Genomic DNA, 26,766 nt, shown 5'->3' on the forward strand with positions numbered 1-26,766 from the left:
GTATCAGAGACATGAACCCACCAGTTGTCTACCAAATATAGTTAATAACAACGTGCTACATTGATTCATTGTATGTTTGTATGCAGGTGCATTCATGTACAGGTGCAATGCACCTGCGTGCATAAAATCTGTACTGCATTCTTAAAAGTAGTGGAGTAAATTTTAAGTGTTCTTCCCACAAAAATATGTCAGGCAAACATGTCCTGGTTAGCTCAATTTAGCACAACTTATGCATATTTTAAATCATACATAGTAAATGTGATCTTGTCCATTAAAACATTTTTTTTTTTAGTTAGAGTGAGCTAACTAGCGAGTATAATGCTTTTTTTTTTGAATAAAACAAAATTTTTAAATGAGCCAAAATATTTACAATAGAGCTTTGAGGCAGGTACTGATAACTTATTTTGCAGTTGGCGAAACCAAGACACAAAGGGGTTAAATAAATGAGGTAGCAGGTGTCAGGGGCAGGACTTGAACCAACACAGTCTGGATCCAGCAGTGGAAGCTTCAGGCTGTGTTGTATTGGGGAGTTGAGAGCTGAGGGGTGGTCTGGAGGCCAGGCTGTGAAGTTGGCCTCGTGGGCCTCAGGAAGTGACTGGGACTTGATTGCTTGTTTGAGGAACCTGTTAAGATTTAAGTTTTCCTAAAGTTCAGCCTTTCGGCCTGGGTATATAGCTTAGTGGTATAGCATGTGCTCAGCTCCTGTGGGGCTGGACAAATCAATACAGAGATAAAACTTACCATGGAGCACCAGTGTGATGGTTTGTATTTGTTTAGCCCAGGGAGTGGCACTATTTTGAGGTGTGGCCTTGTTGGAGTAGGTGTGTGCATGGCTTTAATATCCCAGTCCTAGATTGCCTGGAAGCCAGTCTTCCACTAGCAGCTTTCAGATGAAGATATAAAACTCTCAACTACTTCTCCAGCACCATGCTTGCCTGGATGCTCCCATGCTTCCTGCCTTGATAATGGGCTGAACCTCTGAACCTGTAAGCCAGTCCCAATTAAATGTTGTCCTTAAAAGAGTTGCCTTGGTCATGGTGTCTGTTCACAGCAGGTAAACCCTAACTAAGACAACCAGGGAGAGTAGAATTAAGTGAGACACCCATAGAAGGTCATGGAGCTGTCCTGGCTGAGCGGTGGTGATGAGAGCGGAAACTGAGGAAGGGATGAGGACAGAGGATATTTGGAGATACGTATACTGTATTAGATTTGGTTACCACTTATTAGACAAGAAAGAAGAGTCTAGAATAATTCCCCAGGTTTCCTAATTTAAGAAGACTGAGGGGAAAGGAGGGAAAAGAATATGTTTATTAAGGACTTCTACAGTGGTTCTCACCTAGAGGCCTGTCTTAGTTAGGATTTCGTTGCTATGAAGTGACACTGTGCTATGAAGTGACACCGTGACCAAGGCAACTCTTCTAAAGGAAAGCATTTAATTGGGGCTGGCTTGCAGTTCAGAGGTGCAGTCCATTATCACTAAGGTGGGAAGCATGGCAGCATGCAGGCAGGCATGGTGCTGGAGGAGCCAAGAGTTTTACATTTGGATCTTCAGGCAACAGGAGACCCTGTGTCACACTAGATGTAGCTTGAACATATATCATCTCAAAGCCCGCGCCCACAGTGTCACACTTCCTCCTCCAACAAAGCCACATCCACTCCAACCAGGCCGTACCTCCTAATAGTACCACTCCCTATGAGCCAAGCATTGAAACACATGAGTCTGTGGGGGGCCATTCCTTTTAAACCATCACAGGGCTCAATTGTGTTGTTCCTTCTAGGCATTTGTGACTGCCCCAGCCTTGGAAGGTGCTAGAGCACCTGGTAGAAGGAGGCCAGGATTGCTGTCCAATATGGCATTCTCTATGACAGCTTTCTGGCCTCTAATGTCAGCAGTGCAAAGACCAAGAACCCCCTCACCCCTTCTATTGCGTTGCCCTTCTTCATGGTTAATCTACAGGTGGGTCATGGAGATCATGTTGTTTTTCTTGGTTCGAGAACTGAGACGGAGAGAGGATGGTGGATCACTTGGCCAAAACCATGTACTTAAGAAGTGTCCAGAAGCAGGCTTTAAGCTTGGGTCTTTGTGAAAACGTAAACCAAATCTAATAGAGTGAGCCTCCTAGGTACTCCTCTTACACCTTCCTTGCCTTCCATCATCACCACCATCACCATCATGACCACCATCATCATCCTTGTCACCACCACCACCATTCATCCAGGAAAGCTCAGTGGCCTCTTGGGCTTGCCTGTCTCAAATGTTCCCATCCTTCCCTCTGCCTCACAGCCGTGGAAGGCTCACGCAGGGTTACGGAGTGCTTTTTCTTAGTTGCTGGTTTCATACTGGAGGTGGCAGGAAGGGAAGGTGGCTATTTATAGTCCGCTCTGCAGTGGATCGAATTTTCCCATCCCTAAGGACTTACAGTGGTAGTCAAAGAAATATAATTTAGCTGTCAGCCTTCTGCTGCAGCTTGAGATGAGAACGTGCGCTGCCATTATCGGTAAGGTGGGATGAAGTGGAAAATAAAAAAAAAAAGCTCACAGCCGAAGTCCCAGCTCTCTGTGCGGCTGGGAAGCATCGCGGGCATCCCCAATAATGGCTCTGCCTTGAGAAGCTGTGAGATGAAGAGGAGAACCCAAAGGTCGTGGAACTAGTAAGCTTCATTTCATTTGCAAGAGGCAAGGAGACCTTGGTGTTAGTCTATTTGAATCCAGCGTGGAGCTTGCAGTTGCTGCCTGGTCTTAAACATCATCCTGACCTGGGCATTGTTTTAGATGAAGGTCCTTCCTACATGCAGGCTACCTTCCTTGGTGACTCATCATGTTAGGGCTCCAGAGACAGATGTCATGGCTGAGCTCCTTGTAGGTCATTGTCAGCATTTTCCAGTTACATATGACTTTTAAATGTTTTAAATTACATGTATGTGCATGTGCATGCATAAGTAACATACATAAAGAGGTCAGCAAATGGCCTTTGGGAGCCAGTTTCTTCTATGACACTTTGACCCAGGATCAGACTCAGATCATTATCTTGGGAAATAGATTTATGTAGGTGTGTGTGTGTATATATATATACACACACACACATACATACATATATGTACATATATATTTGTGTGTGTATATATATATATATATATATGTATATATATATATATATATATATATATCACACTCATGTGGTCACACATACATATACAAATGAAAACTAAAGAAATTTTTGGCCTGTGTTTTCAACTTGCAGTGTCCATTTTGGATGTAACCTACGAGCTGAGGGTGGCCTTTATTAGTATATTAAGATCATTATTGCCTACTAGCTTCCTGTGTTCAGTGTGTTCTTGACTCTCAGGAAGTCATACCCAACAGGGAGGGGACTCCTAATTGGTAGCAGAGCCTTTTTGGATGACTGATAGACTATTGTATACCACCATGACATTGTCAGATGTGAAGAACTGTCACCCGGCCCCAGGAGCTTAGCCCCACTGAGATCATTTAGATCTAAGACATCGTGCTCACTGTTGGTTTGATTTTGCCTAAACCCAGCCTTTGCTTTTAAAGGTAGCTTGATACAGAAAAATCCCTCGGTGAATGAACATACTTCATTTACCTGCTTATTTTCTCATTCCTTAGCAACATTTCTTTCCCTTGCCACCGCTAGAAGACCTTAATCATGTCCCAGGTGGTAAATGATTTTGCTGTGGCTTTTTTTTTCCCAAGGCAAACAGCAACCAGTTACCAGCTGTTTGAGTGCAGGTGTTAGATAGAGCCCAGACTTGAAGTTGCCAAAGTCTTCTGTATAACTTTGGCCCTTTTCTCTTTCTTTTTCTCAGCTAAGATGATGATGATAAAATAACGAATATGAATTATTTTTAAAGAGTGAGGCTGCTCGTGCATGGCCATCTGAGTGAGCACCTCTGTTCAGGGCAGCCTTTTGGGGATCCTGTCTTTACTACGAGTGGTGTGACCACGGGCCAGTGTGTTTCTCTGTATTCCTTACTCAATACTGTTAGATCAGACCCATTACATCCAACAGCACCTTAGTAATGTGGTCTTCCCTAAGTGAGACACCCAAGACCTGGTTTGGGAAACTAATATCCCCCGGGTGAGCAAGCACACCTGCCCACCACTCACTTTAGTGGCTGTAACTGGATGCAGGCTTCCATGGTGACAGCCCCAGCTGAGAAGGCCCAAGAAGGTATTGGCTGATGACCTCCAGTTGATGTGTGTGTGTAGAGTTATGACCGTCAAGGCTCAGAAGATGTCCTGGTGGTTAAACTATTCAAAAGGAGAGCGCCTACCCTTGGGAATACTCCTTCCTGCCTTGGAAAATCTGCCTCAGGGAAGAAATTTGTTACATCTTATGTCGTAGAAAAAGGGAGGAAGCAGCAGTTACTGGTGGATGTCTACACAGTACTTGTATTTAATTCCTCTACTGTTACTTCATTTACATGACTATTTGCTTCGACTCCCTGCTTTGTCTCTGTGTCTCTCTGTCTCTGTCTTTCTGTCTGTGTCTTTCTGACTCTCTCTGTCTCTGTCTCCCTGTGTGTGTGTGTGTGTGTGTGTGTGTGTGTGTGTGTATCTCAAGGGGTCAATCCTTTTCCGAAGACTCCATTTTCACCGAAGTTACATAGATTACCATTGATTTCAGCATACTAGGAAATTAAAAACTAGAATTTCTTGCTGAATGCAGAGCTTGTTTGGAGTTGAGCTAATATTTGTAAACTTGGATCTTGTGCATAGCCAGTGGAGTTTAAAGGTTTTTTTTCCCCCTTAGTCTAATATTTTTTTAAAGTGATTAGTACTTAAATAATTTAAGACCCAGATTCTTACAGTGAAGTTAAATGTGATTTAGTTTTGGCAAAGAAATAATAATGTTAGCCGGGCGTGGTGGTACACGCACGCCTTTAGTCGAGACAGGGTTTCTCTGTATAGCCCTGGCTGTCCTAGAACTCACTTTGTAGACCAGGCTGGCCTTGAACTCAGAAAGAAATCTGCCTGTCTCTGCCTCCCAAGTGCTGGGATTAAAGGTGTGGGCCACCACAACTGGTGGCATTTTTTTTTAAGATTTTTTTTTTTTTTTATTATATGTAAGTACACCATAGCTATCCTCAGACACCCCAGAAGAGGGCATCAGATCTCACTGCAGATGGTTGTGAGCCACTATGTGGCTGCTGGGATTTGAACTCAGAACCTTCGGAAGAGCAGTCAGTGCTCTTAACCACTGAGCCATCTCTCCAGCATGACCTACTGCATTGAGTTAGCTAGGACATGGGTGGTTTGTGGTTTAGTCAGTTAGGCAGAGTACAGTTCCAGTGTACTCATGTGCTGTGCTTAGAAGTGATTCCCCTACCCCGACCCCTATCTGTGCTAGACGCTTCCTTCTTGATGTCGAAGGGAATCTTTGAGGACTGGGCCTTGTAGAGAGTTCTGGGTCTGTTAATGTTGTGCCCTCGACTGGGATTAAGATATTTCTCACCGGACCCCAGTAAATTCTAGAGGGATGTTGGACCTTATCCAATGCTGGCTTCCTGTTTAGAATATTAACTCCCATTGTTTTTTGGGGGACTGCCACCAGTGTTTGTGCCATGCTGTTTGTACTTTTAGCTGACCAAACAGGCTGCTAAAGAAATCTCTTCTTTATACAGCTATCCTGCCTCAGGTGTTTCAATACAGTAATGAAAAACTGACTAATAAGGTCTAGAGGGGATCTACATTTCAATATCCTTTACAGGATGTTTGAATCTAGTTTTTCAGATAAACAATCGTATCTGATACCATGTGGACATTAGACTTCCGGAAGTGAACACCTCAGATCCAGTCTTTCCCAGCATTCTCAGGGCCCTGTTCCTTTCATCAGCAGACTCACAGGCAGTGAGCTAACTTGACAGTTAATGGCTAAGGCTTTTTAAAAAAAGATTTGTTTTTAATTATTTGTATTTACGTGTGTCTACAGGGATATGTACATAAGAGTGCAGTTGCCCACAGAGGCTGGAGGAGGATGTTGGGTCCCCTGGAGTTGGAGTTACAGGCACAGGCAGTTTTAAACAGTCCCATGTGGGTGCTAGTCATTGAAATCAGGTCTTTTAGAATAGTCAACTACTGAGCCATTTCTCAAGACCCTTGCTGGTTAAAGCAATTTCTAAGTAGGGTGAGTTGCTGGGGGTAGGCATGTAGGATTGTGTTAGCTTACCTGGCTGGGGGTCTGTGAGGGCACACCTGATGCATGTCAGAGTCCCACGGACTTGGGTCTGATAGCTAAGAAATGGATGTTTGTACAAGAAAGTGAAGTGACTTGCTTGTGGGACTCCTCCATACTTTCCCAGCTCTTGTGACCGTCCACACAGTGACTGAGTGTGGTTTGTGTCGTCCTGGAGCTCCTGAGCAATGGGACAGAAGAAAGGGATACTATATTATAGCAGCATGTGGACAGGAAGTGAGGTGTGCAATCCAGGAAGCTGCCCCGGGGAATGCTGGGATCTTAGATGAGATTGTGGTGCTGATGGAGGGAAGCAGCCTCTGTCAAAGTAGGAAATGGAGGGAACTCGGTGTGTGTGTGTGTGTGTGTGTGTGTGCGCGCGCGCGCGCGCGAGTGTGCGAGTGTGTGTGTATGTGTGTCTCATGTTCTTTTACTGGTTACACATTAGTAATAAAATGGTGCTGTAGCAAATAAATTCATGTACCCATGCCTCACATATGACCTATTTATATAAATTGCCTTCTCACTCTCTACTTCTGACCCTCAGAATCGTCAGATAGTAAATAAGCCACTAAGTGTGATTTATAGTAGCAGCAGGGGGAACTAACGCGTCCGTGCTTACTAGATTCTGCTTTAAAAATCATAAATGTAACAGGTCACGTAATAAAGTAAGACAATGATACATGGAAATAAGGGGAGAAAAGAAAAGCCTTTTAATATGAAGTTTTGTGAACTGTGGAAATTAAAGATTCAAATAGTCTCAAGAACGGTTATTCAAGGAAGACATTGGAATCTCAGTAGAAATGATAGTGCCATGGGTGTGCTCAGCCCTTACTCCAACTCTTCTCCCCACCTGTATGATGGTTGTGAAAACCATCAGTCCAGCAGCCCCTGGACGGACAGAGTAAAACTGTAGCTTCTGGTCCCCCCTTCCAACACCCAACACACACAGACACACACACTCACACACACACACACACACAGACACACCATCATCACCACCACCACACACACACCACACACACGACACATACCACACACAACACACACCATCATCATCACCACCACCACACCACACACACCACCCCCTCCACACACTCACCATCATCACCAGCACCACCACTGCACATACACACACACCATCATCACCCTCACCACTGCCCCTCACCCCATCATCACCACCACCACACACCACACATACACTCTGCTTTGATCTGATAGCTTGCCAAATAGCCCCTTTATGAAGAATGGACTTTTTTGATCTGACTTAGCTTTCTTTGTGCAAACATCTCTATTGAGTAGTTGTTGAAAGCAACCAGTGAACACTTAAAAATCAGATGTTTGAAAGCATGCTGCTATTTGAGGCCAACCAATGACCCAGCCAAAAAGCAACAACAACAAAAAACGAAACCCCAACCCCCTCAGGTGTCTTTCCTCGGGTGCTACCACCTTTTTTTTTTTAAATTAATATTTTTTATTAGTTCTTTTACAGTTCTGTGTATGTTTTGATCATATTCACTCACTCCCACAACCAGTTCTCCCTTCCTTTGTGTTCTTACTTCTTTTTATTAAATCCATCAAGACCCGCCTGTGCTGCCCCAATGGCTGTGTGGACATCCGCTGGAGCATGGTAAACTTACTTTTAGAGTCTGTACTTTTAGAGAAACCTGACTGTCCCTGTCCCAGCTAGCAGTGGCCAACAGCTCCATGCCTAGAGGTGAGATTTCATGTGCCCTCTTCATGCTGGGGTTTGGTCTTGGGCTTGTACAGGTCTTCCACATGCTGACACACCGCTCTACGTTTGTATATGCAGCTTCGGGGCCGTTTTCAGAATGCACTGTTTCTCGGTAGTCCTCCACCACATCTGGCTTTTACACTCCTTCTGTCCTCTCTTCTACAATGATCCCTTAGCCTTGAGAGGAGGGAGGAGGGGTATAGGCATCCCATTTAGGGCTGAGCATCCCGCAGTCTCTTATTTTATACATGTTGGTCAGTTGTGGATCTCTATGGGTTTTTGTTGTTTTTTTTTTTTTTTTTTACAATTATTTATTTTATATATATATGGGTACACTGTAGCTGTCTTCAGACACACCAGAAAAGGTCATGGGATCTCATTATAGAAGGTTTTGAGCCACCATGTGGTTGCTGGGAATTGAACTCAGGACCTCTAGAAGAGCAGTCAGTGCTCTTAACCGCTGAGCCATCTCTCCAGCTCATGGATCTCTATATAGGTTAATCATTATCAATTGCAAATAGAAGCTTCTCTGATAAGGGTTGAGAGATGCACTGATCAATGAGTGTAATCAGGAGTCCATCTAACACTATGTCCATTTATCGGAATGGTAGTAGTAGGTTCTCCTTTAGGATCCATGGGCTGCCTATCTGGTTTGTGGTGCTAGATAAGGATGGATTTCTTCATGCAGGGCAGGACTCAAATCCAAGCGGAGAGTGGTTGGTCACTCCTATGATGCCAGTGGGCATGCCCTGTGCAGCCGGTTACCATTGGCTTGCAGCGCTCACAGCTGAGTAAGAGTGACGGTCCCTTTCTTTCTCTGATGGTGTAGATGTTACCCCTCAGGACTGTGAAATCTAACCAGTAGGAGTGGAGCTTCCAGGTTGACGCCAGCCTGATTTCTCTTGTTGCCTGACTCAAGTATGCACGTGAGTCTTATTGTAGAGTTTTGTATGGTAACCAAGCACATCGACGACAATAGTCTGTAGTGGATGTCTATGGGATCTCAGTGGCCAACGACTCCAAAAGACGTAACCCACTCCTGCCTCTGTGTATGTTATACTGGAACAGGTAAGGTTAAATTAGGGGAGGGTAGGAGAGGGAAGGGTAAAAGAGGGAGCATGGTGAGGGATAAATATCAACACTAAAGCCTTTTTTTAAAAAGTCATATGGGGGGCGCTGGAGAGATGGCTCAGCGGTTAAGAGCACTGACTGCTCTTCTGAAGATCCTGAGTTCAAATCTCAGCAACCACATGGTGGCTCACAACCATCTGTACAGCTACAGTGTACTCATATACATACGATAAAAAGAATCAATCTTTAAAAAAACAGTCATATGGGAACTGATATAGAAGCTTACACACACAGACACACACAGAGTTAAAATGGAGTTAGTATGTAATGGGGCAACCACATCCATCCCTCCTAGATATTTATTATTTTTTGAGGCAAGATCTCGTATTGGTCTGAGCTTACCACATAGGCTAGGGTAGCTAATCAGGGAGTTCAGGATCTGTCTTCCCTGCTTTCTCCCCCGAGGCTGGGATTACACGCATAAACCACAAGGGGAAGACTTTTGCCAGGTGTCACCAAGCATCTCTGGCTTGGAAAACTGGTCCAACCCAGAGATGCTTGGTGACACTTGGCACATTTTAGTTGTCACTCTGAGAGACCGGAGAGAGCCACTGACAGCTACTGAGTAGTGGCCAGGAATCCTGCTAAGCATCCCATAATATGCCAAACAGCTTCCCCAAATGAGGGGCGAAGAGTCTGAACCAAAAAAAACGTTACTTTTTACTAAGGTTGAGGGAAGTTGACAACCTTTCATCTGACTTAGAAGAAATTCCCCGAGAGAGAGAGAGAGAGAGAGAGAGAGAGAATGAATTATGCCATTATGCCATGAAGTGGGCTTTTGAGAGTCCAGGAAGTATCTTAATTTAAAATAAACTTCTTTTGAAAAATGTTGTTTCAAGATCAGTGACGTCCAGCATTAAGTGAGCTCATGAGGAAAAAAATAGCATTGTTCATGCCCGGCGGCTTCTTGCAGGCTGTCTTATGTAACATAGGAAAACAAGCCGGTGCTTACAATTGTAGCAATTAGCAAAGCGAAGGTCTACCGGGGAGAGCTGAGCTCCAGGGCGTGGACAGAGATGGGGAGGGTGGGAGAAGGAGGCTTGCATCTTCGGAACTGTTCCGAGTAGAAACAGGCCCCGTTGGGTTTTGTATGGTAATCAAATTCCTGGCACTGTGTTTTTTATTATGGAACAGGAAAGGTTAAATTGGGGTAGGGGCAGAGGCCCTGTAGAAATGAGAGGGTATTAGTCTTCTTATATGTATGCCTAAGTTGGCTGGGAAATGAATGGCTGTGTGTGTGTGTGTGTGTGTAGGCCAGAGGTCAAATTAAGGTATCATTTCTCAGGAGCTTTCCGAGTTGTGTTTGAGACAGTCTCTCACAGGGCCCTGTGGCTTGCTGATTAGACCAGGGTGGCTGGCCCGTGAGCCCCAGGGATATGGCTGCTTCTGCCACCTGAGCACCTTGGTTACAAGTGCATGCCACCACACCCGCCCCACACCTGCCTCACGCCTGGCTTTTTACGTGAGGTCTGGAGTTCAGAATCCAGGTTCTTATGTTTGCATAGCAAGCAGTTACTGTCTGGGCTCTCTTCCCTACCCTTAAGAGACACAGTTTAGTTATTGCTTGTCTTAGTCAGGGTTTTTATTCCTGCACAAACATCATGACCATGGAGCAAGTTAGGGAGGAAAGGGTTTATTCAGCTTACACTTCCACATCACTGTTCATCACCGAAGGAAGTCAGGACAGGAACTCACACAGGGCAGGAACCTGGAGGCAGGCGCTGATGCAGAGGCCATGGAGGGGTGTCACTTACTGGCTTGCTTCTCCTGGCTTGCTCAGCTTGCTCTCTTATAGAACCAAGACTACCAGCCTAGGGATGGCACCACCCACAAGGGGCCCTCCCTGCTTGATCACTAATTGAGAAAATGCCTCACAGATGGATCTCATGGAGGAATTTCCCCAACGGAAGCTCCTTTCTCTGTAATAACTCCAGCCTATGTCAAGTTGACACACAAAACCAGCCAGTACGATGCTCTACTTAGTTACTTCATCTATGTTGCCCTGGTATTTAAGGAGAGAATGTTTGAACTGGGGTGGTGTAGAGAACATAAATCAGAGGTAGGGGCTCTCGTCTTGAGGAAGAATGAAGGGAGCTGTTGTGCAATCTGATTTTCTCTGAGGGAGAAGGGTGATTATGGCTAGGTCACTTCTTGTTTAGTTCATTTGGGACCTAGTGGGACCACAAGGCCGGAAAGCTGACGGCTGGGTTGGGCTGAGTAGAAATGGGCTTCGTCATGCCATAAATGGCTTTGTTTCACCCCTGTTGTTGAGGGAAAGTGATAACCCCACGTGGCTTTGGAAAAAAATTAAGCAAGACAAAAAAGGGACTGTCGTCATAGACACTTACTGTGCAGTACAGATGCTAAGTGCTCCTCTTTCTTGCTGGAGAAAGCATTTGGGGCTGGGTGTGGCAGTTACTGAAGGCCCTTGCGCTGCAAGGTGTGAGAACGGGGGAGAACACCTGGATCTGCAGGCAAAGCAGAGAGTGCTCCACCCAGCTCCCCAGTCAGAATTATAGAGCTAACTCAAACAGGAACACACACACACAGGAAGTGACATGACTCCATCCACCCCAAAACTGCTCCTGCGATTCTAGCTGCACCCCACCCACCCCCCGCAGGCAACCTTCAGCTCTGAAGACCATAAATGTCCCCAGTTCACATATGGCCCTTAGCAGCTTTCTATAGGACCCCAGCCTCAAGGGTTTCGAGGTAGGCTGCCTGCATCCTAATGAGATGTATTACTTCTCAGTCATGAGCTGGGTGACTCATGACCCTCCCATGCCTCAGTTTCTTCATCCACATAACAGGAATCCGAGTAGTAGAGTAGCCTTGTAGAGTGTTAGGACTAATTTTACAATCCTGGGGTCAGGGCCTGAAGCCCAGTTAAGCACTCTGAGTTTGGTAACCGAGGCTGTATGTGCACACTCCCATGACAGCTACCACCACACTCATAACTCATGCCATTCTGGCCACAGAAGTCCTTTCTCCTCAAAGCTCAACACCCAAAATGCATAGTGCTGACCGAGACTCAGCCGTCCAAGGACCACATTCTTGGTAAATAAGGAAAAAAAAAAATGAAGGAAACCCCTTTGAGAAGCATCAGGGAATAGTTAGCCCAAGGACATGGGATAATCACATCCAGAGTTGACAAGTGTCCTGTAGTAACTGCTTACTCAACACTAGTTGGAACAAGGTTGGCAAGTCTAAATGTACATGCAGGCAAAACATCTATACACATAAAATAAAATAAATCTTTAAAATTCTAAAGGAAGTGAGGGAGGGCAGGGGGGGGGGATGCAACCCCAGCGTTTGTCTGGGAGAGCCTTTAGTTAAGGAGCATTCCTAGACAGGGTTCGAGGCACCAGCTCTGCAGTGCGCAGCTAATCCACACTAAAGCTCTCATTCAAGGCTGACACTCTGGTCAAACCTTTGGCCTTGACATCATCATCTTTGAGGCTGTAGGCTCTTCAGTAGAGCTTGTGGCTTTGGCACAGGCAACACCAACAGGGGTGTTTCTGATAGAGACCTCAGCCTTAAAGACAGTTTTGGTCTGGGATGGTGGGGCACCACCTGTTATCATTCAGTTTGAATCCCTTCCTGGATAATTGGTGGACCCAAATTTATTTTAAGAAAAATACCTGACTGTAGAGAAGAGGAAAAAGTTCTTCATTCCTGTCCCTGCTGCTTTCTAGGGCCCAATCCCAATTCTCCTACCACACACTTAACTCTCTCAGTGGGGAGTCAGGTTTGTTCCTTCCCACCATTGCCTCCTAGAGAGAAAGCAAAGGAACAAGGCTGTACTTATTAGCTAGAGAAGGCAGAGTAAAAATAAGCTAAGGGGTCTGTCTGCATTGCGGTGCTTGCTGGCTCCTGCAGCTGGAGTGGACTTGGGACAACTGTTCTCCCCTTCAGCTCCTCCCCAGCTGTGAAGAATAAGACTTCCTTGGGGAGCAGGAGAGGCCAAGTTGAGATCAGAGAACAGGTGACCATTGTTAGTGAGTTTAAGCAACCCCAATTCCAAGCATGGTCACTCCAGAAAGAAGTGTCCTTTGGGCTTGGCTCCTCAAAGTGACCATGTGCAGATTGCTATATATGCTGTTCTCCACGAACTGCAAACTGCTGTGTGAGCGAAACAGGTGTCTGTGGCCTTGCTTTGGAAGTGGAATCGCATTTGGGGAAATGCATCCCAAAGTGCAAACAACCATGCTGCTTTGGAAGGAAAACCCATGCAGGAAATTTGTTCTTTGCCCCAAAGGATGTTTGAGCACAGGAAAATCTGGATGCTGGAATCAATTCAGTCAGAACAAAGTGAAGCAGAAACCGGTGTGGCCGTGGTAATGTGTGTGTGTGTGTGTGTGTGTGTGTGTGTGTGTGTGTGTGTGTGTGCATGTGTGCATGTGTGTATGTGTGTATGTATGTTTTTACACTGTTACTTCTTGCTTTTCCTCTGAATCCATGTGTTTTCAGTCTCCCTTTCAGAGCACTTAACTTAATTATCATAGAAAAAGATAATTAGAGTTGGCTGACTAGATCAGGGAGAGGAAACTGTGATATATATATATATACACACACACTGTGTGTATATATTCTATAAAAGTATTTTATTTTTAATGACTTATTTCTTTTTATTTTATGTGCATTGGCAGTTTGCCCGCATGTTTGTCTGTGTGAGGGTGAGTTACAGATGATTGTGGGCTGTCATGAGAGTGGTGGGAATTGAACCCTGGTCCTCTGGAAGGACAGTGTTCTTAACCACTGAGCCATCTCTCCAGCCCCAAATAAAAGATATCTTCAATTAAAAAATAATGTTGGCCTGCTCTATGCTGAATTGTCTGGTCTGGCCAGCAGTTTCTCCATAGCAATTCAGATTACCCTTTTCCCAAGCACACCTTCCTTCTAGTGGTTTGGTTGTAACAGCCCAGTCTAATAATTTCTCATTATAACTGACAGACCGGGGCTGTGCGTTTTATTTTAGCCTGAAATAAAGACATTTATGTTGTCTTAAGAAGGAATGGAACAGATAGCGAATGGAAACCAGGATTAAAGATATGACTTGAAATCTTTAATTCTAGTTCTATTCCCTGCCCCCCTTTTTTGTTTTGTTTTCTTGAAACAGGATCTTACTATATAACCCTGGTTGTCCTGAAACTTATTCTGTGGACCAGACTGGCCTCAGGCCTCAGGCTTCTGCCTCTGCCTCTGCCTCTGCCTCTGCCTCTGCCTCTGCCTCTGCCTCTGCCTCTGCCTCTGCCTCTGCCAGTGCTGAGATTGAAGGCTTGTGTTTTTAATTTACATCTGGCTTCCAGTTCTATTTTCTAATAAATATTCTTTGGCATATTTGGAATAATTCTGTTTATGAATGTTATGCTGCATTTTAAATTATAAAATCATTTTTTAAAAAAAGTTTTAATAAACAAATAGTGCAAGCACTTCCATTCTGCGGGGCACCCTTCTTTTTTCCTTTCTCTTCTTTTCTTTTCTTTCTTTCTTCCTTCCTTTCTTTCTTTTTTTTTTTTTAATAAAAAAGGGTTCTTTGCTGTCAGTTTCTTGGAATAATTTAAAGGGAGAAATATTTTTTTTAGGAACTTGCATCCTAAGTAGAAATATTTCTTTTTCATCTTTATGTGTGTATCTGTGTACATGGTGTGTGCGCGTGAGTGTGTGTGTGTGGAGAGGTCCTCACCGTCTACCCTGTTTGAGACAGGCTCTCATGTTCACCCCAGTGCACACCAGGCACCCCCCATCTCACTGTAGGACACTCAGGTTGCAGGTGCATGCTACAGCATCAACTTTGTGGATGCTGGGGTTCCCACCTCAGGTTCTCAGGCTTGCACAGGAGGCCCTCTACTCGCTAAGCCTTCTCTCCAGCCCTACATTTTAATAGGTCAAGGCTTACAGAAATGGTGATTTATATGTGCTGTTAATAGCATATGTAGATCTAGTGTGGCACTTTATGATAACTGAGACTTGGTGATTGTTGACAGAAAGCCTGTGATTGTAAAGAAAGGAGCAATTAATTGTGTGTGTGTGTAGAAATTGCTATTAATATTAATATAATACCCAAACCTCATTGTGTGGTGATATAGCATGAGCTGTTTCTCCTGCTGATTCTGTCTTACTGCATTTTGAGAGCCAGAGCCAACCAGCTACCTGCTGTGTTCAAACTTTAAGATGGAGTTGTGACTTCAGACTCAGTGAAAACAGCCCAGGTGTTCTTTAACTGATGAGGGTGAACAACAAAACATTGTGTGTCTATACCATGAATAGTCCCGAGCCTTGAAAGGAATGAAGTGAAGCAACCAGCCGTATAAGGATGTGTGATGTATGAACCCACGGACAGGAAAATCGGCAAGCCCAAAGATACAGAAGGAAGAGCTGCTGGTTTAGTGGTGTTGTACAGGATTCCCAGAGGTACGGCTGAGAACTGGGTGAGCTTTGGCATTGTGGAAGGAAGGTAAGGGCAGTTCTGTTGTTAGTTCACTATGGCTACCATAGCAAAACACCATCCCAGAGACTTAAAGAATATAAGTCTATGTTCTCCCAATTCTGCAGGTGTTAGAAGTCCAAGATGAGGGTGTCATAGGATCGTTCCAGGTCTGTCTCCTGGGCTTGTAGGTGGCTGAGGACAGGGCTTTCACACCATGTCCTCGGGAAGCCTCTTTGTAGACATACCCCTGGAGTCTGTATGTGTGCATAGGCTAATTGTGCGTGTGTGTGTGTGTGTGTGTGTGTGTGTGTGTGTGTAATACTACTGGTCAGATTGGATAGGATCCCTCCTTAATGCTTTCATTTTAGCCTAACGTCTTTCAAGTCTTGGTCTGCAAATACAGTCACATTGGAGGCGATGGGAACTAGGACTGAAGTGCATGCAAATTTCCGGTGGGGCAGATAGATGTTAAATCTCACCATTATAGCAAACTGGCTATGTGAGGACCTGATGCAGATAGGGAAAGCTGTATGGGCCACTAGGGTGGTAACAATGGGTCAAGGTGGAGGGCAGCGTGCCAGGCAACAGCGGGGATGTGGTACTCCAGGCTACGGAGACACAGTCTGGAATGTGGCGGGGGTGGGGGTGGACATGAGGAGGCGTGGGACTGAGAGTGACATCATCAAAGCAGAAAAAGCAAAATTAATGTCTGAAGGGCTGGGGTGTAGACTGATGGGAGAGGCTGGAAAGATGGGGTCAGATGTACAAGATGAATGGGCAAACGGGAAGTAAAGAGACTGGCGACTTTGCAAAGACAAAGAATGCTCAAGGCTTGGAGCTCAAGTGTTAGACAGAATGTCATCATCCTAAGCCTTGACATTTCTCTACATGGAAAGGGGACATTTGGTAAGGGGACCTGGAGCCCCATTGCTGGTGTGGTTGGTAAAGTCTCACTGGTTCTGTATTGATTGCAGAATAGCATCTGTAGCTCTCATCTGAAAGGACTCTTGGAACTAGTCACTTATGTCTTCCTTTGTTAAGAGAAGAATATTTTAGGCTTATTAACCACAGATCCTCCTAAGAGGTTTTTCAGGACCCTGAACTGGAGGTTGGAGAGAGACACATGCGCTTGTTAATCATTGGCATTGGCTCAGATGGTACAGATTTTACAGCTGGCTGCTTGGCCAGTGGATGATGGGATTCCTGATAATTATTATTTCGTGTCTTACCTCATTTAGAACATGGGGTGTTACTCCTCGGTTCTGGCTGATTTTGCTCAGATAGTGAAGTTTGAGTTGTGCTTCCTATGTCCATCATCTTGACTTGTAAGCACCCAAACCCTTCAACTGGAGCTTCTTTGGGTTCTATGGAATGCCTGCTACCTATACCTCTGTGAAGGAATGGCCTCTGGAGCAGCCGGCTCATTAACGACTGTTTAGCTTGCTCAGATAACAGCGGTGAGATGGAAAGAAGAAGGTTTTCATATTTGCTGTTATCTTCAAGAAAGACATCAGAAGAATTCCCAAGAACCTAGAAGCAACTGGGTCCATGTGAAGTATGTGTGGGTAGGCAGGCGTGGGGCGAGGAAAGAGACCCAGAGACCAGGATCAGAGAGTGATGTCTGCATGGTATGTCTTCGGGTGGACATTTTTGGATTATTGGAATATATGACTCATTTAAGAAGCTATACTGTTTATGTGCACTGGTGTGGCTTGTGTGTGTATGTTTGTGCATGTGCAGGTACCCGAGCAAGCCACAGGACACCCCCAGGTGCCTTCTCCTTTCTTTTCCAGACAGGGGTCTCTCATTGGCTTGGAACTCATCAAGGAGGCTGGACTGGCTGGTTAGATAGAATCCATCTGTCTCAGCTTTCTCAGCACCGGGACTACAAGCCAGGACTAGCTACTGAAAATGTCTTTTATTTTGAATAAGATCTGTGGGGCTTCAATCTTCTGCTCGGCCTTTAGACATTGGGAAGCTCACCTCCCCAGCCCCAAAACTGTTGCTTTCTGAAAACTTTACAGAAGAATTCTTGAGCCCAGAGTTTTAGTCCCTTACTTTTTTGGTTTGTTCTGCTACATCAGAAGGGACCGGGGGATCACATGACCCATGTGGTTTAAGTGTAACCCAGGCTTTGAGTTGGCTGCCGAGACTTTTTTCCTCTTTTCTACTGAGAAAAGCATTTCTTAATCCAAAGCAATTAATTAGTGGAGGGATAATCTTAAAACTTCATCACATGTTTTTTTTTGGGGGGGGGAAGTGTGTAATTACTATATTATGTAAGGCTCTGTAGCACGAAGCTCCAAGGTTTAGGCACCAACCAAGCACTCACTAGACCACATCTATATCATTTTCAGTGAATCTCAACCAGCTGTGTGCATGGCAGCTCAGCCTGCTTCCTACCAGTAGAACACCAATACTCGTGTCTCTGTGACTTTCGGCGCCAGTTGAAGTCTGCCGGGACAGTTCTTTCAGAAAATGGTGTGGGTCTTTCTCAGGGTCACTTCACTACAAAAGCAGCAGCCACTGTTCCCCTTCCCCCCGGCCCCCCACAAGGCACCTGTACACTGGCATTTGGCTGACACTGCTGACAGCCGTACCCTAGCTTCATAGGAGCCTTTTTTGTTTACCCGGATGCTTCCATGAAGCATTTTAAAGTTTTAGACTATAAAAAACTTAATCCCGGGGGCTGGTGAGATGGCTCAGTGGGTAAGAGCACCCGACTGCTCTTCCGAAGGTCCAGAGTTCGAATCCCAGCAACCACATGGTGGCTCACAACCATCCGTAACAAGATCTGACTCCCTCTTCTGGTGTGTCTGAATACAGCTACAGTGTACTTACATATAATAATAAAATAAATAAAATTAAAAAAAAAAAAAAAACTTAATCCCTTGAAGCTTTCCTTTTTATATGTGCCTATTTTTAAGTAAGTGTATTTCAGTATATATGTTCATCATATGGTGATAAGATCGGGGTAGGTAAAACGCTCTCACCTGTGGGGCTGGTGAGACGCTCAGTGCGTGGAACTTGCCGTTCTTTCTGAGGATCCAAGCTTGGTCCCTAGAACCCGCATCAGGTGAATCCTTGGGAATCACACACGCACACGCACACACATACCCGTACACACACATACATATCAATAAAATAAATCTTTATGGAAAACCCCACTTTCACCCCCTCAGAACTTTTGTATTCATTTTGATTCGTGTGTAGTGTAGTAATTGCCTGTTTATGAGCATACAGTGTGGTATTTCACTACATGCACGAAGTGTGTATGGAACAGATCATGGCCAGTCCAATGTGCGAGTAGTTAGATGATGCATTTTGTAGACGACTGTGACATACTAGTGTGTTATAAACCCAGTGCTGGCGGCTCATGTTCCTGACAGCCTGTAGACTGTCTACTGTGAACTTCAACTGCAGTTGCTATTTTGTTACCATTTGGTCTCTCTATAAAGCTTCTTATGGAATGGATCTCCCAAGGCTGACCGTTTACATATCATCTGTTATTGAAAAGGTTAAGAACTTTATGGTCATATTTTGTGTAAATGCACCTGGAGCATTACTTTTCTTGTCCCGTGCCTACTCTAAATTGTTTAGAGAAGTGCCCCGCCCCCTTCCTGGGTAAGTAAAAGCTTGGTTTCCATGGTGACCTTGGCTGTGAGGAAGCTGAGTGAAACTTGTGGTTCAAGTGTGGTAATGACTTCACCCGACCAACCGCCTGGCATATTTCTGCCTGGCATATTTATATGCTTTTTCACTTAGTATGTCTTTATGTGAGGCTCCAGTTCATGTGGGGGACAAAGAGCTTAAATATTTTCAAATTCCGCAGATGCTCAGCCAACTCAGCTTGCTAGCCTCACACCATAGCAGGGGCCTCGAGTTCAGCGGCGGACAGGTCTGTGTATCCCTGCAGCAGCAGCCTGGGAATTAGAGAATACTCCAGTCTTTGTTTGACTATGTCTGCAAGTTGTGGTCTCAGAGAAAGCCTAACTCTCATGCATTGTCTCCCTGTCCAACTCCAACTCGGGGTTTGCTTCTCACTCTGTTGATAGAGGAAATGGCTGGAGAAGATGCAGCTGCTGAAGGTTTGGGAGTGGCTGATGGGTGGTGCGGGAGACAGGAAGATAAGCGGTTTGGGATGACCGTTGACTCTTGGGAGACGCTAGATTCAGATGCTTCCAGTAGACCTCATGAGGACCAAGGGGGGATGGGATATGTAGTATCATCAGAACGGCAGCGCTGAGCTAGGTCTGTCACCTTATTATCAAGGTGCCATAAGTGTAAGTGACACTTTGATATCTGCTCACACTTCTGGGAGCTAGGACCCCCAATATCAAGGTGTGGTCCTGGTTGCTTCTGTGCCTCTCTTCTTGTTTTATTGATGGCCCTTTGCTCATAACATTTTTTCCATTGTGTGTTTGTCCCCTTAGTATCCCTGTACAAGGGCACAGACCTACTGGAATTGGGCCTGCTTTGGTAATGTCATTTACAATTTGATGCTGACTACAACTTGAAAGGCCCTGTCTCTCTAGCGCAGCCTCGTTCTCAGGTAGCCGTCCCTCGCAGGGATGGACAGAGTTCAGTCTTTGGGGGATGATTTTGACATTTTGAGGGATTCCTGTTCTTGAGCTGTAACCATGATGTGGCCATGGAAATTGTACGTGAAAAATGTAGAGGCTTGGTCGAAGATAGTATTGCTTAATTATTACAAATTATTTTGAGAGTTGATGTGGAGACTCAAAAGCCTGGGCCACTGTATAATAAGATCTATTAAAACTTAAAGAGCATTTGTTGGGCTGGGTGTGATGTTACATGCCTTTAATCCCAGCATGTGGGAGGCAAGGAGGCAGAGGCAGGTTAGATATCTTGAGTTTGAGGCCAACCTGGTCTACTTAGGGAGTTCCAGGCCAGCCAGGGCTACATAGTGAAACTGTCTCAAAAGAATTTTTTTTTTTTTTTGGCTTGGTTTATTCCATTTTCTTGAGCCAACCACGCTTTCCTGTCATACTAACATTAACACCTCTGATTTGTTTTACTGAATGTGCAAGTGAGATCTCTGGACCTTTCCTCTTGTTCTTTTCATAGAAAATCTTTTATAGAGGCACGCTGTTGGAGAATAAACTGACTGCCAGCAGACTCTCATCTTCCACGAGAGCTGGGATGTCCTTTTGTCTGGAGATCCCACCGATGACCTCTGCAGGAAACTGATGGTGGCATGTCCTTGCTGCCCACTAACTCTACGAGGAGAGTAGCCTTGTCCTCATTCTGAGGTGTCTCTGTTACATTGTGCATGAGGCCCACACACCTTATTCCACTATAAACCTAAATAAGCAGTTGTGAGCCCAAGTTCTCATGACAGCCCTTTGAGATCCTTCTGTGCCCCATGAGCATCTCCCACCACATCAGGACCCTTTACCATCCTCCTGGTTCTCTATAAGCCTTGCAGCAGTTGGTCTGTGTCTTGAAGTGTGGTGACTACAATTTGACACAGCGATGGAGGGAATGGTCCAGAATTTTCCAGCCCGCCATAGTAGGCAGATTTCAGGCTTTGGAGCGTCTTAGATTTTGAGTTGAATCTCCCTTGTCTTTGGGATGATGATTGAACCTGCTTAGAAGTGCGCCCCCCTCAATTTCCTCGTTTACAAATCTAATATGTAATGAGTTAGGGCACATACTTATCGAATGAGACCCTGTTATGTATGATAGCTCATTTGGGTGGCTGCTGATGGACAGGGGCCATCTGCACTCTTACGGTTGCTTTTTCTGAGTCAGGGTTTTGAAGTGGGTGAATTCACCCACTTCATCTCTACTACAACCTGTAGTATGCGTGCTTTGTCTCTACTTGGAAGACACATTGGCATCCTGAGCAGCTATGGCTCCTGGCAGTGCTGCTGCAGCTGCTAGAGGAAGAGCCAGAGTTTCCATTCACACGTGGGTCATGCAGCCTGGTCCCTCACCTGCAGGGCTGTGTTCCACTGACACACTATGGCATGAGATTTGTCTTCATGGAAGCATACATGCAATGGGTCACTGAAGTTGCCTGTGACTGCAGGAGTCCCTTTGCCCACTATATATCTATATATCATGACTACAAACTCATTCCAGCTTTAGCGATTGGAGCCAGGCATGCCTTGGGAGGTAGTTTTGTCCCTTCTACCCTAGTTCTCTGTTTTTGGTGCTCCAATGTAGGCATTCACCCATTAAATGTCATTTTGGGGACTTACAATTCTGTCATTCCCTATTAGATGTCCTTTGTAGCCCCATGTCAGCCCCGAGTGTGGCAAACAAGCCCTTTAAGAACCACGGTAAGTTGGCTCTGGTGGTGTGCAGTTTTGATCTCAGCTTCTCGGGAGGCTGAGACGGGATGACTGCAAATCCAAGGCCAACTTGGATAACTAGTGAGGCCAAAGTAAAAAGACGGCTGGTGGTATAGTTCAGTGGTAGGGAATTTGATGGCATGCATGGGAGTCAAGATTAGTGAGTACTGGAAGGAAAAAGAAGTTACTGGTGCAAGGTGGTATGGCATGGGAAGGGTGGAGTCAGAGAATCCTCTGATTCTTGCCACCCACCCCCTCCTTTCAGACCAAGGTAGGTAACTATGTAGGGCCATTGGCAGCAAAGGAGGTAGAAGTGTAGACAGTAAAGCAGTGTAGACTCTCACTGTGGGTGAGATAGACAGTGGGGTGCTGGAGTCGGATATGTGTGTAATTTCCTAGTTGCAGAGATTGTGTAGAATGAAGAGGAGTTTCCGAGTGACTCTGGAATTGAGACTATGGTGGGTCTGTTGGGGCATGAAGTGCCATGCGTATCCAAGGGGCGTAGCAGAAGTCACAAGTGTCAACAGACAGGGAAAGAGCCATTGGCCTGGAATACATGGTGGCACTTCAGAAGTGCTGAAGTCACGTGAGGATGGCACAGAATTAATGGGTAGGAGATAAGGACTAGAACTTTTGTGATCTAGAAAACTTTTAAAAGCACAGAAGCCACAGTGGCTCAAATTCAAGTTTTGTGCAATTTAAGAATCACAGATTTGAAGGGGAAACGAAAAATTCTGACCTTTATTCTAAAACCAAAAGACTAGTCTCTTATGTCAAATGTCATACACATGCGCGCGCACACACACACACACACACACACACACACACACACACACAGCTTCTTTTAAAGTAATAATGTGAGTGATACCAAACCAACAATAACTAAAAAAGACATGACGACACTTCATTGAAGTTGGCAGGCCAGGTTATCAGCTATAAGCGTGAGGGTTTGGGAGTGTGTGGTTTGCTAAATATAAAATTAGGATTATTTCCCCTGGATATCCAACATGGAGTATTTCAAGAAGTATTAACCTGCCAGGGAGGCATCTTGAATAACTAACTGAAAGCTGTTTGGTAAGAAGGGGAAAAGTGTGTTAACTACTCGTTTTTACTCAGCTTTCCAGTCTGTCAAAGGCAGCTGATAAGCACCCCCGGGTGAAGGGGTGTGTGTGTGTGTGTGTGTGTGTGTGTGTATGTGTAGCAGTGTATGTCTCTGTCTCAGTGTGTGTATCTCTGTGTGTGTGTGTGTATGTGTGTATGTATGTGTGTGTATGTGTAGCAGTGTGTGTCTCTGTCTCAGTGTGTGTGTGTGTGTGTGTGTGTGTGTGTATGTAGCCTGCCATCCCTCCTATCCGGAGGCTGAGCAGCCCCTATCCTGCTTCCGTTTCACAGTGAAAGTCCACTGGAAACTCTGTCATGTAAGGAGACATGTAATACATTTGGGATGCTGCTCAGTGGCCTGGGCTTATGTGTCACTTGACAGCAGTGACTTCGTTTGTGGTAGGGGGAAAATCCCATCAGTTATCCAAGCTCTGTGTTCTTCCACACTAGAAGGGAAATGAGTGTCTGAAGGCAGAGTGATGGAGAAGGCCTGGAATAGGCTGAAGCTGGTGGGAATTATAGTCACTCTCATTAAATTGTCACCATTTTTAAAAAAAGTGTTTATATGGAAGGGATACTAGATGTTAGAAAAGGACACAGGAGGTTGGGGTGCAACCTAGTGATAGAGTGTGTACCTACAATGAGGGAGGCCCTGCATCCTAACATTCTCTCTCTGTGTGTCTCTCCGTCTCCCTCCTTTTTTCCTCCCCCTCCCCCTTCTCTCCACACATTAACTGAATGGATCCAATAAGATAGTTGAGACAAGCCTGAGGTTCCTTGGAACCCTGGCCCCTTCCCTTCTCATGGTTTCCTGTGGCCACAGACACGAGTGCTGTGTGCCCTGTCTGCATATTCAAGTCCCACTTCCTGGCCACAGAGCTTGCAGAGTCTCTCTCACGGACTCAGCTCGCCACTTGGCCTGTGCACATTTCTCTGTTTGTAACTCTGGTCACCCAAGCCCTGGTGAACAACTTGCTCCCCTTTTTTCCTGGTCCTTCCCTGTCTTCCCATGCTCACTCCTGCTCATGGACCTCAGCTGAGGCGATGGCTCCCTTCCTACCAGGCTGAGTAGGCTTGGTGGGCTCATGGCTTGGCTCATGGCCAGGCTGCACAGGGGCTATTTTGAGGGGTGGCGGTTGAGGTCATGTATATCTCTCAGGTCTCTCTCACATGAGAACAGTGTGTATAGGCTATATATATTTGCTCTCCTTTGATAAGTGCCTACAAAGAACACTTAAAAATAGCAATAAAGTTAGTCTCCCCCCACCATGGCTTATGGATTTGAAAAGAGAGATCTTTCTGATATGTCTTTCTGTTTTTGTCTCATTAGCATGGTCTAAACTGTTACCTTGAAGGATCTGGGTGTGTTTCTGGGAATTTAGAGGTTGAGGCTTTTGACTGTATATTCAGTAGATCTTGATCTTCTTGCTGATGGTTAAGATGTGAAGGGCCAGGCTGTGATGGTACACGCCTTTAGCCCTCGGGAGGCAGAGGTGGAGGCGGAGGCAGTCAACTCTCTATACTAGCCTAGTCTACAGAGAGGACAACCTGGGCTGCACAGAGAAACCTTGTCTTGAAAAAACAAAACAAAACAAAACAGTAGGGTGGGGAAGGGAAGCGGGGAGAAGGAGAGAGGTGGAGAAGTGTATGTGAAGTCCTTGTTCTAGTCTTTGAATCTATCAAATACTGTAAGACTTGTAAGAAATAAAACTCTTATCTCCACCCACCTTAAATAAGCCCTTAATGCAAGTTTTAACCCACCCCCCCCCCACCCCCAGTGAAGCCTCCGTTTACTCTGGAGGTCCTTTGCTCTCTGTTCTAGGAATTTGATGGCCTGAAGCAATGGCCCTTTTCTCCTGGAAGTTGTGACCATTTTCACCTGCCTGTGCACCAGTTCTCTTCAGCCAACACAAACACATGACATCTATAAATGTAAATGTCATGTGTTTATCAACATGAATAGCTACTTTGAGATGCGTTTAGCCTTTGGGCCATAGGTTGGACACATCTAGAACAGTGTGGACAGTGGCTAGCCCGGCACTGAAGTTACTAGCATCGTGCATCTCTCTGTGCATGGCTGGCTCACCCTTGCGCATGCACCCCACCCCTGCACCTGGCTTGCTCTTCCTTATTATGCACACAGATCCTATGTACGAGACTCCTCTCATTCATACACCCTCAACCTCTGCTTTATTGCAGCTGGAATCTTGCTCCTTCCTCTCTTGATCGTCAGACAGCTTGGGATTCTAGCAGTCTAGAATGGTGAGGGAACTGGGAAGTGAACAGGTATGGAAGGCAATTTCAGGCACTGGTGGGAAAGGGGAAGGAGATGGCTTCTCACGACTGTGGGTGGTGTTGGAATTCCATGGTCTTCCCAGTGCTCACATGATCTAAGAGAGAGAGAGAGAGACACAGCACAGGGATCAGCCCACCCCAGGAGTTTAGTGGAGGAACCCTTGTCTGCTGGGGACTTCAGCATTTATGGCACCAAGCTTGAAGGTCACTGCCAGTTCCTTGTAGGCATTTCTATAGTTTCTGTTATTTCATACTGGGAGTGATATGCCTACATACCTTAAATTCTATCAGAAGACTGCTTTGTGTGGTCATGAAGTTTAGGTTATAGGTTTTCAGGATGTCAAGTGCTTAACATTTTGGGGCTCTTTTTTTGGGATGAGTTTGCTTTTTTTCTGCTGAGAACTCCTCCATCTGTGTGTGTGTGTGTGTGTGTCCAGTATATAGTCAGCAGCTTTGTGCCTGGAAATGGTGGATTAATGGCCTTTGTGTATAGACCTACTTCTTCAGGCAGGTTTGATGATTTAAGGCATTCGGTGATCAACCATATCTTCAGCCCCCTCCCCCTTATGGATCTACCTCCTAAGTTCCATTTGAAATGAAGAAACCTCAGCAGGTTCTGCAAACAGCTGCCCATTTCCACCAGCATAATGACTTTTTCCTTTATAGTGGAAAAATAAGATTGATCCTTCCCGCAGGCCCATAAATGCCTGTAAATCAGGACCGCAGCCATGTTGGGATGAGAATTCTTTTGAGCCTTGCAAAAATCTTTATCACCATGGCAAATTGTTAAGAAGAGCAGGTGGCAGTCATAACTGGGGAGAGATTTTCTCTACCCGTTGGCCATTTAAGGTTCTGATCTTCTGAGCATCGAAGCCAACTCTTCCTAGCAGTTCAGATGCGGCCAGCAAATCTCAAGAGGCAAAAGCATTTGGAACTCTGCCTTCAAGTACAAGAGAGAAAGAGAACGCCATGAGGAGCGTTTTGTTCCTAAGAATTATGGCACAGCCCTCCAGCTCTGCGGCCTTTTATCCTGATTGGGGGGGGGGGGAGCGGCAGAGAAACGAGACCATTGTCAATAACTGTGTGGAATAATATTTTAGTGCCAGCTCCTCTCAGAGTGCTGTCAAGAACAGGGAGAGAAAGAGAGAGCCTTAGATTGTCCTTCTGAACTGTCGCCCAGGCCTCAGGGTGTGCACTTGCAGGCGACTTGCAGGGCCAGCTCCAAGTGGAGAAACATTGTGTTCACCAGAGGAAGAAACAGAAAACCTAAAATAAATCCATGCTTAGTTGAACTAATAAAGCACCAGCTAAGAAGTTCTTTTGATTGGTGAAGGGAGCAGGGAACCAAAAGCTGGGTGTCTCCTCTACCTCGTCAGTCTCCCAGAATGTGCTATCTCATTTTTGATTTTTCGAGGCAGGGTTTCTCTGTATAGCCCTGGCTGTCCTGGAACTCACTTTGTAGACCAGGCTGGCCTCGAACTCAGAAATCCACCTGCCTCTGCCTCCCAAGTGCTGGGATTAAAGGCGTGCGTCACCTACTGAGGAACCTCTTAAGTCA

The 26,766-nt window shown here is 45.4% G+C and overlaps 1 protein-coding gene across 14 annotated transcripts in view; it reads left to right on the forward strand.

Moving 5' to 3' along the window:
• Positions 1–26,766, forward strand: part of Nedd4l (neural precursor cell expressed, developmentally down-regulated gene 4-like) — a 333,347-nt gene that overhangs the window by 17,398 nt on the left and 289,183 nt on the right. Inside the window, exon 1 of one of the 14 annotated variants that reach the window (XM_030250636.1) lies at positions 9,209–25,199. The exons of the other annotated variants lie outside the window; for them this stretch is intronic. Within the exon in view, the coding sequence (XP_030106496.1) occupies positions 25,173–25,199 (27 nt within the window). The 5' untranslated portion in view covers positions 9,209–25,172. Of the gene's footprint in view, positions 1–9,208; positions 25,200–26,766 lie in introns of those variants that run through there. 14 annotated transcript variants of the gene reach the window in all.

This window comes from Mus musculus, chromosome 18 (genome assembly GCF_000001635.26).
Source record: "Mus musculus strain C57BL/6J chromosome 18, GRCm38.p6 C57BL/6J".
Classification (NCBI taxonomy): domain Eukaryota; kingdom Metazoa; phylum Chordata; class Mammalia; order Rodentia; family Muridae; genus Mus; species Mus musculus.